This window comes from Strix aluco, chromosome 12, assembly GCF_031877795.1.
Source record: "Strix aluco isolate bStrAlu1 chromosome 12, bStrAlu1.hap1, whole genome shotgun sequence".
Classification (NCBI taxonomy): Eukaryota; Metazoa; Chordata; class Aves; order Strigiformes; family Strigidae; genus Strix; species Strix aluco.
This window is the reverse complement of record NC_133942.1, coordinates 15,006,277-15,026,105: the sequence shown is the minus strand read 5'-3', so window position 1 is coordinate 15,026,105 and position 19,829 is coordinate 15,006,277. Positions and strand designations below refer to the sequence as shown.

Sequence of the window (19,829 nt, the reverse complement as noted above, 5' to 3'; positions counted from 1 at the left end):
TACCTGTTTTTAAAAAATATTTATTTATAGCCTGTAGTATAACTGACCAGACAAATTCAGTGGCATTAAGAACAAAAAAAGATAATTATACTGAATAATACACATTGACAAAATGAGTTCTGTGGAGTAAAGGAGATCTGTAAAACAAATCCAGATTAGACTGGTACATCTCTGTAGTAAACAAGTATGGAGGCAGCATAGTATACATGGACAGGAATTCAGAGAAATGAACATGAACAAAATTCAGAGAAATTAAATGGAACAGAAGAGTATCTGCTGAGTCTAATGGACTAAGATTTCATTTTTGGTCTATAATTCTACCATAAATATTTTGGCATGGTCAAAGTGACATAGCAAAGCCAGTGTCAAATCGATAAACTGGGACCCATTTTGTGAAATGGTAAAAATAACATATTGCAGTCTATCATCTGTGCTCATATACATGATCTACAATTGTTCTGCACTGGCATTTTAAGACTCTTTTCACAATAAGATTAAAAAAAAGTTAAGACTGAAAATCCTGAAGCACCATGACATTGGTTTCTTTAGCAGGAATTGTGTTCCCTGTGACCTCAGCTTGTTGCTGAGTTTCTGTCAGTAAAAAGTGGAAAATGAAATGCATGTAACTTCAGGAATGACAAATCTGATGTTAACACAGGACCTGTGTCCAGGCCCACTGTGACAGTCTGTTCCCACTTCCTTCTGTGCTGTGGGTGTTTATCCCCAGCACCTCGTGGTTTACATTCAGAATTTTTAGGTCTCATCACTTTGGTTGGCCATGACAGTAACCCCGGAAGGGCCTTCCACAGCCTTCCTTCTGTCCATACCCCTAACTGCAATGGCATGGAGTTATTTGGTTATTTACTGTGCTTAGACTTAATCTTCACCTTCAGGACATTATTTTCATCCATATTCTTCTGTACTCACCCAAAATTTGCCTCAACATTTTATGTTTGAATGTATTTATCTACCTTTTACTCTTCCTTTAAGACCCTAGTTTCACATCGATTTAAAACAACAGGTCTTGTAATTAGGTTGGATAACTGCAATCCAAAATTTTTGCTAGGCAGAACTCCAGTAGAGTTAATTGGCTTCAGTGGGAGACTTCTGCAAGTAGGAAGGGCAAGATTTGGCCTCAAAGAGACTATAAATTCCAGTTTAAAACTCAGTAGTTGTTCAGAGGCTCACTCCTGTGACAACATCGTTCTTCGTGTTTCCTTTCCTGAATTCCTTTCCTAGTCATAGCAGGAAAGCTTTCTGGCACCGAAATTAAATGATAATACCCTGGACATCTCCCAAAACCCTGTTATGTCTTGTAGAAAGCATCGTTGTCTCCACTGCTCTCAAAGGGAGTGTAAAGCCTCCAAGACGTCGGGTTTCTACATTTTGTGAGGAAAGGCCAGTTCTTTTCATGTAGGCAATAAACAGGCTCCGATAAGCAACTGTGACCCTGCCAAACTCACCAGTTGCTTTAGATGATGTAATAAGTACTTACACTTCCAATAAACCCACCCGGCAGTATTTAAGGTATTCTCCACAGCGACGTAAGGAAGCACACCGCTGTACAACAACTGCTGAGGGAATCCTGCCCGCTCAGCCCGAGCAGCGCTACTGAACCACAACCACGGCTTCAGGAGCCCCATTCCACTACTGCACATTTCCCATCCTTCACAGAAGCTGTAACGCCATACTCCTTCCTCAGTGTAATTCTCTTTGTGGTAAAACATGAACATTTGGGGTATTACATGGTCCAAAATATAAGTAAAAAATGAAACACAGCCTAGTTCAATGGATCATACATGGATATTTCCACACTACCAGCCTCTATAACAAAGTACTCCTACAGTTTCTTGTAACTGCACAGAAAACACTTCTTTCTTCATATCTGAGATCTCAAACATTTCCCATTCTTTCAAATGCTTCAGTCACTGAATTACATCCTCCTTTGCTAAGGAAATCTTGAGAAAACAAGTCAGTCATATGGTGCTTCCCGTAGGTCACCAAGTTCCTGCCCGAGCAGCCTTAAGGGGAAAAGAGCCTTTCGAACCAAAAGCTCTGCACTGAGGCTGTTCTAGCAGTGGTCCCCCTGGTCTCTAGCAAGCTACTGGATTTAGTTCACCAGATGATCTCAGCTACTGTAGAACCACACGGAGAGCCTCTCACCTCTAAAACTCATGACACAAATCATTTATGACCTTGTGAGCTAATGCATCTGGAAATGAGACTGGAACCACCCTGTTTAAAAGGCCCAGGCTCTCCTTGGAAAGCCCCGGGACTAAAATGCTGCTGCACTCTGGCTAGCGTTAGAACAGACGTGCAAGCTTAGGGTAGAGGCACTTTTGGTTAGAGGAGCTGATAAAACATCCACTGTTCCTCCACTTCTTACAGCATAAACAACGGTATGTGGCCCAAGTCACGTACTCACATCCAAGTTTGGCTCTAGCCGATGTGATTCCCAATTTTTGAAAAAAGCAGAGATGGAAATACAGATCCTGATGTCAAATAAATACACAGCACCCACAATGTGACATTCCTTGCGGGTCCCTTGCTCCCCCAAGGCCCAGATACATGCAGTGAACACACAGGAACCACAGAACAGAATTTAGCAGGCGAGCTCCTGAGAAGACACCGATCCAACGCCACTGCATGAGAGGCTCGTAAGAAGGGAATGGATGAGATTTATTTTTAATCTTCCAGGCTGTAGATATGTCAGGAACAAGGGGTGTTCAGCAGTTTTGAAAGCAAATAAGTGCAAAAGAACCTGTGAGAAGGCCCAAATTTCATTCATTGTCTTCCCTCCCCGCTGCACCTTCTGTTCTAACACTGGGCCAAAATGACTGAGATGAAAGACATTGGTGAAACCTGGAGCTCAATGGAGAATCGGGGCTGAGTTTTGCTGTTTTAACAGTGACTTCCTTGACAGGTAAATCTTAGAATACAATATTTGAGCTATCTATGATACAGCATATTTTGGAGTAAGACTCTATTTCTGCAGTGAAGCCAGCTCTTCACAGGCAAGTAACTTGACTTCCTCCATGTTAGCCTCCAGGAAATGAAATCTAACTCACAAAAATAGCCATTTTGATGAGGGTTTAAACTGAAAAGTAAAGATTAAAATGCCAGTCACTGTACACCACTGTCAAATTTTTCCCACATTGAGTACTTCTGGTTCCTAATGGAGTTCATACTACCTACCTACCACAAAACATCTGTGAATTAAACTGCTTGGTGAAATATATCTTACATCAGATTGAAAAACAACATTAAAATCAATGGGACGCTAAATGATCTGATGCTCTTGAGCTCTGACCTGGTTGAGCACCGTCAGTCAGTGTGCCCAAACGTCTTTCCAAACACTTCGCAACGATTCAGAAAGTGGGTCATTAACACATTTTGTCATGTTATTAAATTTTTCCCTCCCTTCTGAACTGGGCTTTTTTCCAGGTCCAGTAGCCAACAATAAATCAATCACAGTCTCTCATAAGCCTTTTGACTTAAATTCTATCCTGTAGGTTGTGTTAAAAACAGAGCAGAAATTACTGCAGGAGGTGAGGCAGGAGGGAGCTAGTGGTGACTGCTGTTTAGGAGATGTTTGCTTGGCCCACAGCCGTTCTTGTTGCCATTCTTTGTGGACTCCTCTTCATTATCTGTAACAGAATCTTCTTCCTCTTCATCGCTTCGTTCATCTTTCAAGTCCTAGGGAGAAGAAAGCACTGTGGGCACATTCTACACTTGCAGATAAGTTACTGGATTGCTATTATCAGTGCAGATCTTTCAAAAAGGCCTGCGGGTGCCAGACAAGCAAGTCTTTTATTTTTAAAGCGAACTGGGTATCTGGATCTTTGCAATGACTTTGAAAAAAGAACCCATTAATTTCATTAGGCAGGTGCCCCCATTTGTAATTGCAAAATGAAAAAATGGTGCATAAAAGTTCCCGAACATGAGACATTCTCCCTTCTTGGAAATTCCCCATCACCCTCTGAAGACAAAACTCTTCTGTCCTGCATATGCCTCAGCAAAAAAAAAAAAAGTGCTAAAGGGAAGAAATGAAAGGGGAGCTCTAAATACACTAGACAATCTCAAAACTGTCCTCCCCAAACACCCCCTCCCCCTGAAATGGAGGCTGACATCCAAGGACAGACCAGTTAACTTGCAGAACCTTATGTTTAAACAAAATTTCTTCCATGAGCTTGGCCCAGTCATTTGACCTCCTCTTGCTTGTTTCTGCTTTCCCTTGTAAAGTGTTACTAGTAATCCCTGGGTGCTGCGGGATTAATTAACAATTGTGAAGTGCAGGGAAGATGAAAAGAACATTGTATAAAAGCTAAATGTGATGGATACGTTCGCCCAAACATAGGAGTTGAGAGGCTGCCTGCTTTTGACAGGTGTAAACTAAACAGTGACTAGTTGTGCCAGCATCTCCTGGTATTAACTTTGCTTAAAGAGACTTACTGACCCTAAAATATTCTTCCCTGCTTGACAGCGTATATGTCACGTCAACATCTGCAAAGGGGAGGCCACGTCTATGCAGCTATCATATACGTCTTGGGGATATCATCCTGCTACAGGGATTGCCAGGAAGGAAGGGATGGCTGCTCCATTAGCCGGGATGAAAGGGGGTCAGCGAGACAGTCTGCCCTTACGAAAATCCCTTCCCAGCTCTATAGGAACAGCTTCTAACATTTGGCAATCATGCTTCATCCCCAGACAGTCAAACATGACACTTGCTAATGAATGTTTCCTCCACACAGAGAAAAGACATTGTGTCTACCCAGTATTTCACAGCAAAGGTCAGGGAGAGGTTAAGACAATTTGTCATAGCACATAAAATACGCCATTAGTCCCTTATTTCTCAATTCCTGCCATAACCCAAGACCCTACAGTGTGTTCAGAAGGTTGGTTCAAACAATCAAGGCTTTGGAATTATAACCAAACACCTCTATTTCCCTTTCAGCACAACAAGCTTACAAGAGCAGTACCTGCCTCCCTGGAAGGACTTTCCATACCAACTGATGACCTGCTCTGCCAACTCAGGGTAGGATGCTCTAGTTAAAGATGCTTTAAATCAAGTAAACACTTTTTCCTGCCTAAGAGATGACTGAGAATGGAAATGAGATCAAAGCAAGCACCTAAGAAACTCTCCACCTCCAGCAGTTTCCTGTGTGGTTAGCAGTGGCCACTGGTTGTTTCTCCAGTTACTTGGAAGGTGCCTGGTAGACCCAATAGACTCACCCGATACACTCTAGTTCTTGCGTTGGAAGAGATGGGGCAATAGTTGTTCCCTCTCCAGCATCTTGTGATTTAATAGACCACTTAAAAACAGGAGTTTTCCTGTAGCTGAGGATCAAAACCTGGGCCCTCACCCTGTGGCAGTCCTTTACCCATTAGAACCAGGGTATCTACCTTGTTAATGGGAAATCCCAAAATTTAACAGCCAGATCATTGTTGGTGTCAACGGTCAAGTATTGAGGACTGCGGGTGTCTTTGTGTAACGTGGGGGTGTTTGGCCTGCAGGACTGTCTGCTGAGGGAGACCTGAGGCTTCTCTTCCTGAGTGCATTGCCTCCGGCTGCGTGCTGGAGCTGGCAGGCACGTTAGCCCTTGCGCAGACAACCTGCTGCCTGTACAGCCACACCAGGGACACTCTGTCACAGATAAGTTTGTTCTCCTTGTCATCTGTCTGAACCTCAGCTAAACAGCCAGAGACTGCACGTTCCTCCTGCTCCTGGAGTGATGTGCCAAGGTCAGAGATGAGATGCAAAAAAGGAGAAACCAGTGTTGTTCCTTCCCACCCTGTATCTGCTCTCAGAATGAACTAACAGTTTCACTTTCTTAGCCTGCTGGTCTGAGGTCTTTCTTAAGCACCAAATTCATATAAAGAAAATAAATGACAGCTCAGTAATAACTCATCCAACTGCAATCTCATATCCCTTTATACATTACACTTCTAGTAAAATGTATAGGACTAGAAAGAAAATTAAAGCCTAAACTCTGTCTCATCAGAAACTATAAAATTCCTGGAGATTTTCTTTTGCCTTTTCCCTAACAACATACAAAGGGTATCAAAACAAACAAATCTTCCTGTAAATACTGTAAAATAAACTTGGCATGCCATCAGTTAGAGAAAAGGAAAGACAGCCTTTCCCCCACAAACAATTTATGAGGTTCTGCCTCTTTCAGATCACCTCTCTCACTCCTGGTAGTTTTGCAATTTGTATTTGCAGTAAAAGACAAATGTTGAGGGTGTGGGGGGAGGTTTGTTACTTTTTTTTTTCTGCCAGTAATGTTTCAGGGAAAAAAAAACCACCCACAAACTAAACCAAAGTACAGTGTCTGATGCAGAATCTGCTAGCCTCACTGGAAGTACTCTCATCTGCCCGAGCAGTCTGGCTGAGGCTGCAAACGTGGGGAGTGACAGAGGAGGAATGGTTTGTGCTCATTGTGAATAGATTTGAGTCAGTAAAGTTCAGGAGAGCATATTTCGAGTACCTCATTGTGGTCCACAGAGGCTGCTGGTACTCAAGCATATGCTTAAGAATAGCTGGCAGTCTGCTTTGCTTTGAATGCTGGCTGATACGTGACATTGATTCCTGTTTCCTGTAGGAATGAGCTGGCATTTCCCGCATGGAACTGGAAGCTCGGATAGGATTTGCTTCCCAGGTTTAATGCTGTCAAGCTGGATGCTCTGATTAAAGGCACTCTATGTAGTAATTAAAAAACATGTAAATGTTTTTTCCAGCACACTGGAAATCCCTGCATTTGAGATAATGTCTTACATATTTCAAAGCAGCAGGAATTAAATTTCTTTACATTCTGAAGCAACCATTGCAAATTTGCTTAATTCTGGGAAAGAGTACTACTTCTGAAATCCTGATATTAATCAAGAAAAAATGCTGCTAAATCAAGTGTAGGTTTTTATTATATTTTTAATCATGAACCTGCTTCCTGACCAAGTGCCTCTACAAATTCTTGCTTTAGAAGAGTCTGGCCCTCTTTGTCTAGTTTGTCTAAGTGACAGAACAGAACTTTAAATAGCAATAGCTTCATCTGTAACTAGAAAACCAAACAAACCTGTCTTTGCAAACTGTTTAACAGACCATTATAAATGTAGTAAGATATCGTAAGTGAAGCTTGTGCCTCTTAACTTTGACCTTCTAAGAATAACAAAAAATGTAACATTTCTAGGATTTTCCCTGCTTTAATAGCAAGATGTTTTCTCTGAGCCCCTCACATCATATATTATAGCTGTGTTTTCCAACTCCAAGACTCCGTTCTTACTGTCCCTGAGCAACAACAGATGAATATACTATCAGAAACACAAGAGCTGGCAAACTGTAAATACCACAACTGAGGCCATCATTAATACTCAATGCTTTGGTTTAATGGCATCAACTGCATTTATTATACTTCAGATGGTTTAGGGTAACAGACAAAATGGATGTGTATATTTTATGTTCTGGATGACTAACCAATTTAATCTTTCTAAATGGATGAATGGTTTCAAGGTTTATGAGAAGCAACACTAATGCTATAAAGTCTGCAAGAGAGCCATTTGTAGTGAAGCCAAAGCCGCAAACTTTTATAATCTTTTTTCCTTTTGTTTAACCCTTCCACCTGCTGCTCAGTCTGCTTCTCTTAGTGAAATGAACTGTATTTGTTAAGGTAGTTTTGGCTTCTTGCATTTCACTGCTCTTAGAACGTGTATCATCCAAGTCATTAGCACCACATCTTATTACATGAACAGTAAAGGACCTTCCAAGAGACTTCACCAAGGAGAAAGACTTCTTGAACATAAGCAATGAGCAAACTGCATAGGCCACTTCCCAGCCTCTTGTAAGCAGAAAAACATTGGTCAAATCTCCATCTAAACTAACAGAATTTACTCCTAAATTGTGCAAGTTTGTCTCTCAATAAAGCACTCAGAAATCTCATCCCTCTTGACAAGCTCTTGGCGCTGCACTCTTTCTGCTACAGTTGACGAGGGCATCGGGAGAAGGACACGGCTGTGCTGGAAGACAGATGGAAACGTGGGTTTCCTGGTCCTATGTGCAGGTAACACCATCTGAAGCTCACTGGTGGAGAAGTGGGACTGGTCAGACACCCCCCTTCTCTCCTGCTGCCCTTTACTGGGCACATCTCTGGCCACGCGCACGTTGAGGTCGCAAAGCAGCCATGGCTTCGTATCTGCTACGCAGTAGTTAAAGTGGAAAGTGTAAGAGCGGAGGGAAAGGCAGTGCCAAGCAGTATAAAAAGAGGCAAAAATATATTGTAGCAACGTGGATTGATCCTATAAACAGTGAGGAAGCCTTAGCAACATGCCTGCTGCTTTCTCAGAAGGGGAAGGGCACTTGTTAACAAACGCTTTGTCGGGTCAATGTGCCTTACTGCAGATTGTTAACTCGAGGTCTCAACGTGTAAGTTGTTACTATAATGACATGCTCCGAAACAGAAATACCCACTGAGGCAGCATGGAGAAAGAGAAAAAGAATCAGGCTGAGAGATATCTGAGCAGAAGATGTTTCTGCAGTGAAGTTCAGCGGCTACAACATTTTTTTCATGAATCAGCTTCCAATCCAGCCTCTCCCTGACAAAGGCACATACATTTTAAGAGGCGTGCCATAACTTCCGTTGCCATGATGAAGGCAGTAGCGTAGTGTCTGCTGCACAAATTCATGGTGTGAGTTTGGGAGTACAGTGGTGGGGGTCAGCTAACGAGCTGAACGAAAGAGAGGATGATACAGGCTTGCTGTGCCTTACCACAGGCAAAAGTAGGCAAGATCAGTCCGTACCAGTTCAAGCTCTTTCTCACTGGTATAACTGTGTCTGGAGGTGGGGTGGGAGATCACAGAATCACAGAATCATTCAGGTTGGAAAAGACCCTTGGGATCATCGAGTCCAACCATCAGCCCTACTCTACCAAGTTCTCCCCTACACCATATCCCCCAACATCTCATCTAAACGACCCTTAAACACATCCAGGGATGGTGACTCCACCCCCTCCCTGGGCAGCCTATTCCACTGTCTGACCACTCTTTCTATGAAAAATGTTTTCCTAATGTCCAGTCTGAACCTCCCCTGTTGCAGTTTAAAGCCATTCCCTCTTGTTCTATCACTAATTACCTGTGAGAAGAGACCAGCACCAACCTCTCTACAATGTCCTTTCAGGTAGTTGTAGAGAGTGATGAGGTCTCCCCTCAGCCTTCTCCTCCTCAAACTAAACAGTCCCAGCTCCTGGATATACCAGGCCTAACTCACCTGCTGGGATCATCACTGACTCAAGGTTTTTCAAGGAGATTTCAATTTTGCCCCTGCCTGGGCAAGACTAAAAACAATTAATCATTTAGGTTAAGCATGATTTACATCCACACAGGTAACTGGATTTCTTCTAGCAGGGACAGATATATAAAAGCAATTCGCAGCTGATTCTGCAATTTTAATTATGTGGTTTCCGATTTGATGAAATTTAATTTTTTGGATTTTCAAATATTTACTCTTATCCTTCAGTTGGAATTTCCCGACTCTTAAATGCATCTTATTAAAATCAGAATGTCCTAAATCTCATACCTTAATTCTACCTGAAGAATATTTTCATTTAAATACCTACAAACATATTGACTAGATCTTGATTTTTCAATGTAAAGACAATAAATTCCATAGCACCTGCACATATGGAAACAGCTTGTAGTACCAAGATGAAAGCTATTAGTCAGGTCAGCAACCACTGACTCAAATAAAAGAGATAATAAACAAGTGAGATAATAAAAAGTCAGTCTAAATAGATAGAAGGCGGTACTTTTCTAACAAATAATACTATAAAGTTGATGAATCTCTGAGTTCAATATGTTTAATTCAACATCAATAATTCAGCTCAGCTGACATATGACTTAATATGTCTTTACTTTCCTGTGGAGACTAAGCAATATACATTTGGATTCAAGCAAACTGTTCTATATTTCCAGCCTGGAAGATTTTATTGGAAAATATATTTCCCTTTTCAGCTTATACACACCAGGCAACATAAAAAATGTTGATCTTCCATGGAAGATGCGCTGTTGGACTCTGCTTTCTGCAGTTTTTAAATGAAGATGCAGACTTTCTAGACTAATTGTTTTGGACATCTTGTGGCCAAAACTCCTCTTATTTAATCTTTCTTCTATGTAATACCCATTCCCCAAGCTTTCCACTGGGAATTTTCAGATGGAACTCAAAGATGATGTGTGAAAAACAAATTAAAAGAAAAGTTACACTAATTCCGCAAATATTGAAAAGAATAGTCCCATAAAACTAGATGTTACTATTAGAACATGTCCCTGATTTTGATGGTAGGAGTAAATTTAACCTCCAAAAAAAAAATATCACTTGTGTTGTCACTCAGCATAACACACCTGTAACCGGAGCTATAATACCCTGGCTGTTCAGAAGAAATAAATCATTGTTTACAGTTAATCAGGTACTCTGTGGTTTCAATAAAGTCTGCTAGCTGTGTTATTGAAATCCACTAACTAAACCTTGCACTCAAGTGTATGTTGCTTTACGATAATGTCAAAAGCCCAGGAGGTACCGAGTGAGTCATAATGTCCCACTGCTTTTTGAATTATTCCAATTTTAAATCCACAGTTGGCAAAGAAACAAAGAACAATATAATAGGCATTTGATGCTGTTCTCTATAGTGAACTTTTTTTTACCCTAGGACAGAACTTGCATTAAGCCAAGGAGTTCAGTGGTATGAACTTTTATCAGAACATGCACTTTTATTCCTTATAATGCTTTTTTGGCCACAAAACAGCTGATCAGACACTCACACTTTTCTCAGTGAGGTATGATACTGCACTTAAGATGAATGTTTTGAAACAACACAGCTGCTAAAGAATATTCCTACAGAAGCCTTATAGCACTATTAAACTATCCTGAAACCACAAAGTATACAACCATGTCAATGATAGGCACTCCTATCTAAAGTGTCCCTTAGGGTGCTCATTTCTCTGTTTTCATTGTTAGGAGGCATTCCGTTCCTTTTGTGATGTATCTAAAGGTTATCTCCACACTTAAACATTATCAATCTAATTTTCAAGTCACATCCCTAATGAGTAATGTCTTTTCATTTGACATTCATATCACAATACCTAAAATCATGTCAATACAGTATTTCTAAACACCCTGATATCAAGGCTGGATATATAATACTCTAAGTAGTGCCTAATGAACAAAGTTTCTTAAATAGCTTTAGAAGTCCCTGAGACTTGTGTGCTGAAGTCACTTGGTGGGGGATTTACTTCAGTGAAGTTCAGCATTCTGAAAGTCAGGTATCTACTCAGAGACTGGTATCTAGGACAGCCCTATAGCCAACAGAAACGGGTCTTCCGAGGGTGACCTGCCCCAGCACTGTTGGATGACAACACTGGACACTGTGAATTGCTCACTGGAGACACCACTCTTCCTCCACTGATTACTGAGGGATCCTTGAACTTGGGCTAAGCACAGCTTAAGTTAGGCCAGACAAATCCTACCCTCACATGCTTCACACCCATCACTGCCTGACTGATAGACTGATCGGGTTGGTTTGCTTTCCGATGATGTGAGCTCTGCAGTGTGCTGCCTGGTCCAAAGTTATCAGAGTTGTGTTACAATGGAGGACAGACTGCTCCTTTTAGGATTTTCTCCCTTCTTTGCATGTAATAAGGATTATGGAGCACTCCTGGGTCCTTCTAGGGAAATATATTTTCTTTAGATACAAGATAGGACAATTTCCTTTCTTAATTGATAATAATCTATCATTACCTAGCTTTATTTCAAGATTTTTTTTGATCGATTCAGCAGATTGCAGTACTGTGAACCCCTCTGAAAGTACAAGAATTACTCACCTCATAACAAAGTCACAATTCAAACCTCAGCAGCATATATTAAAAATAGTAAATGAAGGCATCAAGAGTTCTGCAGAAGGCCTAGGGTTTGCTCTGTGAATTGATTTTTGGCAATTGAAAAAATAAATACATATGCACACTATTATATATATATATATAGTTTTTATATAGGTGCATATATATAAAACTAGCAACAAATGGAACATTTCATAAATATCCTGCTAGAAAATTAAAAGATATGAGCAGTTAACAAGGGAAGCCAGAAAAACTGTCAGCAAATGCCCTTCTGTGAACAGTGAGGTAAATCAATTAATTTTAAAGCAAAAACATTATCAACATTTGTCTTATATCTGAATTAGGAGCTTTTACATAAAAAGAGTCATTTAGATCAGGGATTTACTAAAATTAGAGTTGCCTTGTGCCAGACATACATGCAGAGAGAGGGGCGGGGGTGCTTGTTTGGCCAGATCCATTGCTGGTGAAAACTAACACAATCCCATTGACTTCAAGTCGAGCCCTGCTCATTTATACCAGCTGAGAACCTGGCCCCATATCAGCACCGCAGACTTCTGCTGAACTGTCCAGGGCAGGAAGCTTTGCTTTCAGAATTACATATAGTTTTGATTTTCTATTCTTAGAGGCAGTGGTCATCTGCAGGTCCTACTGAAGTCAAACTCAGCGGCTTGGGAAAGAGTAGACTTTTACTGCAGCACATAAGAGACCTGCACAGCCCCACTCACGGCACAGCTAACCTGAGAGAGGCAAAGGGAGCATCCACACACCCCATTTGTGGGACTACAGCCACAGGACTGAGGCTGCTCCTGCACAGTCGTGAGGGTGTGGGTGGTGTGTTGTAACAGAGCTGTGGAAGGGTACTTTGTCCTAATGCTCCCATCCCAGCATACCTTATCAAGCCCATCTATTCCAATCAGATGCTCAGAAATCTTTTTCTTCAGTTTCTCATTAGTTCATTCTTCCATAATGGTCATAAAAGCCCTCAAGTTTTCTAAACTTTACCTGATTTTTTAATATAATATTCAAGTGAGAGGTGTTGTGGAATTATGGACATTCTAAACAGAGTCGATTTAAAAAAAAGTTTAAAAATCAAAATTCCAAAGAATATTGTTGCTGTTTTGAAATCGGAGAAGTATATTCTAGCACATAGTATAACATACCTCCCTGGAAGTCATTGCTCAGCTGCTGACCCCTTTCATAACCTGGAGTAAAAAGTAAAGTTTTAAATAGCAATCTGCCTTTTAACTCACAGTGCCAGGAAAATGAACTGGCCAAGGCAAAGGAGACCAGACAGTGCTCTTGGATTGGCACATAACATTTGTGCAGTAGAGAACTGGTGGCTTTTCCTCTTTCACAGACTCTGCTGGGTTACACACTTGGACAATATACATTACTGAGGTCAGCCTTGACTTCAAATCCCCAGTAAGAGTAGGACTCCAGAGCTCCCTAGCGTGCACAGAGCGGCTTTTCTCCTTTTTGCCTATCATTGTAAATACCAAGCAGCGAACCTTTTACTCTTTTACGCTTTATTCTGCCTGCCTCTCACCCCTCCTCCCTCAGATGAATTTGGCAGCATAAAGTGAGACATGTAGCCAGGCTTTGGTCTTAACTAGATTGCTGTAGCAGAATGGGAAATATGCAGATGAAAGAAAGTCATAACAGGAAGTAATTTCCCTTTACTAGGGCATGAGCCTTCACGCTGCTGACCTGGCTGGCTAGCTCCCATCTTCAGGCTATTAAAAAGCTCATGTCCCAAAGGCAATAATTTGAATCAACTGGGAAGGTTCCCAGATAGACTGGTTTTCATGTCTAAGAGGGAAAACTTTCATGTGTCCTATTTTGTTCCCCTAATAAGCTATCCTCCTGAGAAAATCTGCTATAAATATTTATCTGTTGAGAACCAACAAATTCAGCTTCTCCATAACCCATTTTCCTTTAAAATGGGGAAAAGGCAACCGCTGCTAATCTAGTTCAATCTGTCTTGTGTTTGTGCTAAAACTTCACTCAGAGAACTTAAACTCTGAAGCGGGACATCAGCGTGTACTGGTCCTTCCCAGCCTAGAAAGTAACCACAAAATCTCCAGTGAAAGCTTTTCCACAACTTCCCAGTCCCACAGCATCATAAAATTGTAACTAACTAGATTATCCTCTAAAATATATTACTGCTTTTAAAACGACTACTTGGAATTAAGGCAAGCACACCTTCTGGTCCGTTTTATCAGCACCCTGATAGCCATTGGCACAGCACAGGCTTAACAAAACACATAAGTAAAAGAAAACAAAACTTATGTGCCTCTGGTCTAGGAAACTAAACCCTTGTCCTCTGTTTAACTCCTGTAGAATGACATTTTTCTGAAATGAATGACTTCTCACTGAATGTGTTAATTCTCATTAAGTTTCATTTTCTGATTATAAATGTCCTGAAAATAGATTTTTTTTTACTGCTTCAGAAAGAAGAATAAAAAAATCAGCTGAAAGTCTGATTTTTTTAGGAGTCCAATAAACTTCTATGCATGCCAAAACCAAATATTCATTTCATGCTTCATTTTCACATCCCAGTATTTGCACAGCATATGGAAACACAGCACTGTCGTGCATGGAACAGGTTCCTGAGATGACCCTTCACAGCTCACGTTAAAAGTCAGTTTATTAGCTAAGAGCAATCAAGCTCATCTCACCTATGGTGTGTCTCATGCACACCGGACAGCACACAGCTCCAGCACATGAATGCTGGATCCAATTCTGTTTGCCACAAAAGAGATTTAAAATGTAATCTCTTTAGAGGCTATTCCACTTCCATGTTACATAGAGCTTTTCTCCTCTGTGCAGTTTTAAAAATAAGGTTTCTGTTTAGGATTAAATATCTCAAATTATTGCACAGTTCAGTGAGAAAGTCAGTGCTGCCTCAGCTGTCAGAACAGCCGAGCGTTCGCAGTCACAGCGCTCCTGGGCGAGCGGAGGCTGAAGAGTGACTCTCGTTTCATAAAGGTAAACCAGTAGATTTTAACCACTGTGGATCCATGGTCTAATTCTAAAGGATATAGATCTGATCTGATTCTTTGGGAACTGTCAACGTTAGGTTAATGGTTGGACTGGATGATCTTCAAGGTCTTTTCCAACCTAGACGATTCTGTGATTCTGTAGGTAACTAAGGAAAGCAAAACAAGTGCTAGGGGCTTAAATCTGTTGTACAGAAGTTTGCACTTCCATGGGGAAATGTTTAAGGACCCACAAACCAAAAAAACCCCATTGCTTTAAATAACGTGCTGTGGGCCTGTGTTTCATGAGCAAGAAAATTCTCACCCAAGTTCAGCACTGAAATTCCATACTCCCAGGACTCATGTGGTTACAAAATAAATATAAGATTCAAATGAAGTATTAAAAAGAAAAAGTTCTGTTTGATGCAAACAGATCAAGCACAAAAAAGTAAGAGGAAAAATAATAAAAGGATCCCAGGGCAGGAAAGTTCTGCAGAAGCTGAGACAAGTCTGAATAGCCTCAGACTAAACTCAGCTTAAAGGCATCTGTCAGGAGCAGGTAGTATGGCCTCTGGGAACTGTATAACTTAATTTAAAAACTTACACAAGTCTCTAAAGAGATAAATTCACAACAAGATAGAAAGAAAGTAACACAGGCCAGCACCTCTGCAGGTGTGAAGAATCATTATTCTTCAATATAAGTAGTGAGGGCAAGTTTTATAAGAGCATATTATGTCTGTGTTCCAAAGGACCTTCAGACCTTGCCTACACATTAATAATAAAACATATCGAGTATTCTAGTCCATAGGGCACACTTTTAGGGATACAGTTTTAGTAGTATATTTTCTTTTGATACAGAAAAGGGAGTAACTGTTTTAAGGAGTCTTTATATGGCTAACCACTTTTCATGCCAAGGACTCTACACTGGCATCCCAGTATCAGTATATAAGAAAGAACAAAGGAAAGAAAGTTAACTCAAACTGGCAGAGATTTCTCAGTATGAGAGCAATCCTCAGACAGAACAAAATGCTGAAGTAGAAGAACAATTGCTGGAAACACCAGAAGTATCATGACAAGTATTTCACAGCTCTCATTACAGGCCCAAAATAGTATTTTCTTATCGTTTTTAGCTACCCCTAGTCTGTCATTACTCATCCTTTGAACACTAACTCTCACCATTCCCTTGAGAATTTGGACCAAATAAGGAGTGAATAAACCATGGACGAGGATATGTCCAACCAAAAATCTTTGAAAAGCCTGCTTACTGAGTACAAAACACCAAAGGAATATGGAAGATACAGAGGTGGCACCTACTAATTTTTTTAAATAGTGACAAGTCCAAAAGCCTGGTCTACAGCATTGCAGGGTCTCTTCTGCTTCAGGAAGAGGAAAGAACCACAGTGAATCCAACAAAAATGCAGCTGATGACTCCTAAATCATAGTGACCATTAGTAAGAAGCTCATTGCCTTGCTTGACGGCAGTCTGACGGTGACAAGACAATTAAAAGAGAAAGAAAACATATTCCTGGTCACATTACAGTCTGTTAGAAACCTGCCATTACCTTCTGCCATTGATGGACTTTGCATCAGCCTTGAAGTATCTGAGTCATGTGGATGTAATGCCCATTTCCTACAACTCTCACATATTTTTCAATATTTAAAGCACTGTAGTCCCAAAACCTTAACTCAGTGTGTAATGGTTTTAACATATATTTTACGTCTTAATTTGCCATAATAATGTGGCTATAAGCTGCTGTCATTCGCTCCCTTTTTCTGACCTTGGAAATAAAATGTTTAATCTCCATGGGATTTTCCTGGCGAGGTATTTTAAATCAGTGCATATGTACATACTTCTCTATATGTTTTTTCAATTTTCCTAAAATATTCTCATATGTGCAGACATGATGACTAGACATGTTTCAGTGGTGCTTGAAACTTGATACAAGTGGGTAATTTAACCATGTAATTGAACAATATTACAGAAACACACGGAGTTTCCTAGCAACAAAAGGCCTTGGACATCAAGATGGCAGGCAGCAGCTAACATTGCAATTGTCTGACCTAACTTGAAAAGAAATTACACTGAAAAATGTCCTTCTTCCTCTCACAGCAGAACTGATCTAAGATACATGGCTACAAGTCTGACCTTGAAAGGCTTTTCTTACATGCGTATGCCTTACTCATATACAGGGTCATAAAATGTCATACAAGAAAGGACATTTGGGTGCCTTTTTGGGTATTTTTATATTTTCCAGAAGAACAATCTTTGATTTGAAAAATTTAATACTCCTGTTCCCTCAAGTTTAACCCCATAGAAAAATAAAAAGCTTTTTAATGCAAAGTAGCTGAGTGCAGCTTAGCTTGTTGTTGCAGAATTCCCCCTTGTTGGGGTATTTCTGGAGGACTGGGGCATGGGAAAGGTGGCACAAGTGCCCTGAGCCTGGAGACCAGTGCTGCTCTGTGCTACCAGCGCTGGGGCCAGAGACTCCCATGCCTGAGAAAATAGGACACAGAAGGACAGAGCAAGATCATCTCCTCCCTTCTTCCTCATTTTTTATTCATCTCTGGCTGCAGTATTTGGGAGGAGGGAAATGACAAGATTTTTAGTCCAAGATCATTTTTACTGAAGCAAGTCAGTCAGCTGAGCAGTTATCCCAGAGGACTGAGGATAGATAATTGTCCCCTTTATTAGTGCAGAGGGGAGGTGACATCTGAGATGAAGAGCTCCTGACCAGCCAGTCTCAGACCAAAGCCATCTCTTCCTAAGGGGCAAGAGTAAAGCGTGGAAGAAGCTCCCAGCTCACAAGGCTGCAGTACTTGATGTCATTCCTGTATTAATTCCCACCTTTAACAAATCCTCCTGCCACAGTTTGGAGATAAGAGCATTGCTTAGAGCTGCGGGTCTAGATTCAAGATGTGACACAGCTCTGTGTGACCCTCTGAATAACAGCAAAGGGGACTTGGTGGGTACGTGACATCCTGGAGACTTGGGCCCTCCTGTTTACCTTCCCCACCAAGTCCCACCTTTCATGTCTGACCCAGACAAGTCCCTTAACTTGCCCCACTGAGAATAAATACATTCAAGCCCACTAACTTTCAGACAGCAATGACATAGTCCAGAAAGAGAGGATCAGGAGAGACACCTGCCCCTGGACAGATGCTAGGAGCTGTTAACTGCTGCACCATGGTGGTTTCCACTAGTGAGCCCAACAACTCAGGGTGGCTCAAGGCTCCGAAGGCACTGAAAAAATTCCATAGACCCTTGCTATGCTCGGAGCTTCCTTCAGTTAAACAACATCAGTCCCTATTCCCAGTTACATCATGACTTCATTTTTCCATCCGAAGTAGCTAACTGTTGCTTCAAGAAAAATGTCAAAAATTGCCTGTTTTCTGAATGAAAACTTAAGAGTCTTGGGCAGAGAAACAAAACCCTTCCAATACAAGGATGATGGTTTACTGGTATTTCACTAAAATAACAACAGCTATTTGCATGGAGGATGTCTATAACAAATATGTTGGTATTGCTGCTGCCTTGCAAACACCGTTCTTTTCATTGCCTTTACAGCTCTGGAGGCACTGACTGCTTTCACAGCCAAGTTTGCCACCGCTATGGAAAACAGGCTGCACATGCAAGCCAGCTGAAGTCATACAGACTGAAAAGGGCTAGGGCTGCTGCTGCTACCACTGTAAAAATGTTATTTGGAAACCGTCTTCTCAGAGAGCTGTATAAGGAATCAAAAATCCATGGTAGGGATGCAGGCTTGATGCTTTCCCATTTTTTAGCAATGACTAATACAAAAAGGCTCTTATCTCAAAATAAAACATTTCTGCCCCTTAAAGGCATATAAACAGGCAGGGCAGAATGGCCTTATATAGCTGGCCTCCTAATGTCCTCTTCACCACCGTGTCTGAAGACCTTCTTGCACTGTACTCTCACAACCTCGACCACTGTGGATGGAGAACTATGCCAAAGCCTTTCCCTTCCTCAGCTGCAAGGCAGAGGGATGTCCCTCTTGATTTCATCTGAAGAGTTGTATAAGAACAGCCCAGAAACAAGGCCAAAATCAAAAAAGAAAATGAGAAGTTTCAACATTCAATAAGCCAGGCCAGAAATAATTTTGTAATTAATCTAACAGAGGTAAGTGACATGCAAGAAATAGAAGCCTTTCAGTGCCTAAGGGAACATAGAAGCATGTTTTAGAAGCAGAACAACACAAGCCATTTCTTCTACAGATTTGTCCCTTATGTACAGCTGTTTGCTGCCTAACAAGGGTTGAGTTTGTAACTGCAGTTTTCTTCTAGGGAAGACACTGGGTCTTGCTATGATATCCATCTGTCTAGTTGCATAAGATTTGAAAGAATCCAATAATCCAGTAATTACAGGATGGTGTCTGTTTTCAGTCAAACAACAATTAAGTACGGGTAGAAAGGAATATTTCTATTTCCTTAAGATGCTTCACAGTATTAACTGCTTCAGATAAGAGGACAGGGTCAGCTCCAATTAAGTTTTTGCATCTTGATCCTCAAAAGAAATACCATTTTTCAATAGTACAACTTGAGTTTCACCTTAACTAGCAAAAATATACCTGTCAATGCTTATGTCAAATCTTAAGAGACATTCTCCAAAGTCTTTTTCTAAATGCTTTTTCTAAATGTTTTATCTACAATGCACACTTCATGACAAGAGACCTTGTGAAAATGTTACTACTTCAGGGAATCACACAAGACTTAAATGGCAGCAAAGTTCTCTTTAGAGCTTTTTCCCCACGAGTTTCTTGTACAAGGTAAAAGCAGATTATGGCAGCACCAGACTTGCACTGTTTCTCTACTCCAGTTGAATATGACAGTATTTCATTGTGTCATAATGCAATACCAGATCAGCTTCGTATGGTTTTCTTAATCCAAAACCAGTGTTTAAGTATAGCTGACCTCAGATTTAGATAAACCTGAAGAACTCTGACTACAAGCTTTCTGCA

At 40.9% G+C, this 19,829-nt stretch overlaps 1 protein-coding gene across 2 annotated transcripts in view; it reads right to left on the bottom strand.

Moving 5' to 3' along the window:
- Positions 1–19,829, bottom strand: part of CERS3 (ceramide synthase 3) — a 51,532-nt gene continuing 31,703 nt past the window's right edge. For both annotated transcript variants that reach the window (XM_074836968.1, XM_074836969.1), the window contains exon 11: positions 1–3,696. In XM_074836968.1, coding sequence (XP_074693069.1) covers positions 3,565–3,696 — 132 coding nt within the window. In that variant the 3' untranslated portion in view covers positions 1–3,564. The remainder of the gene's footprint in view (positions 3,697–19,829) is intronic.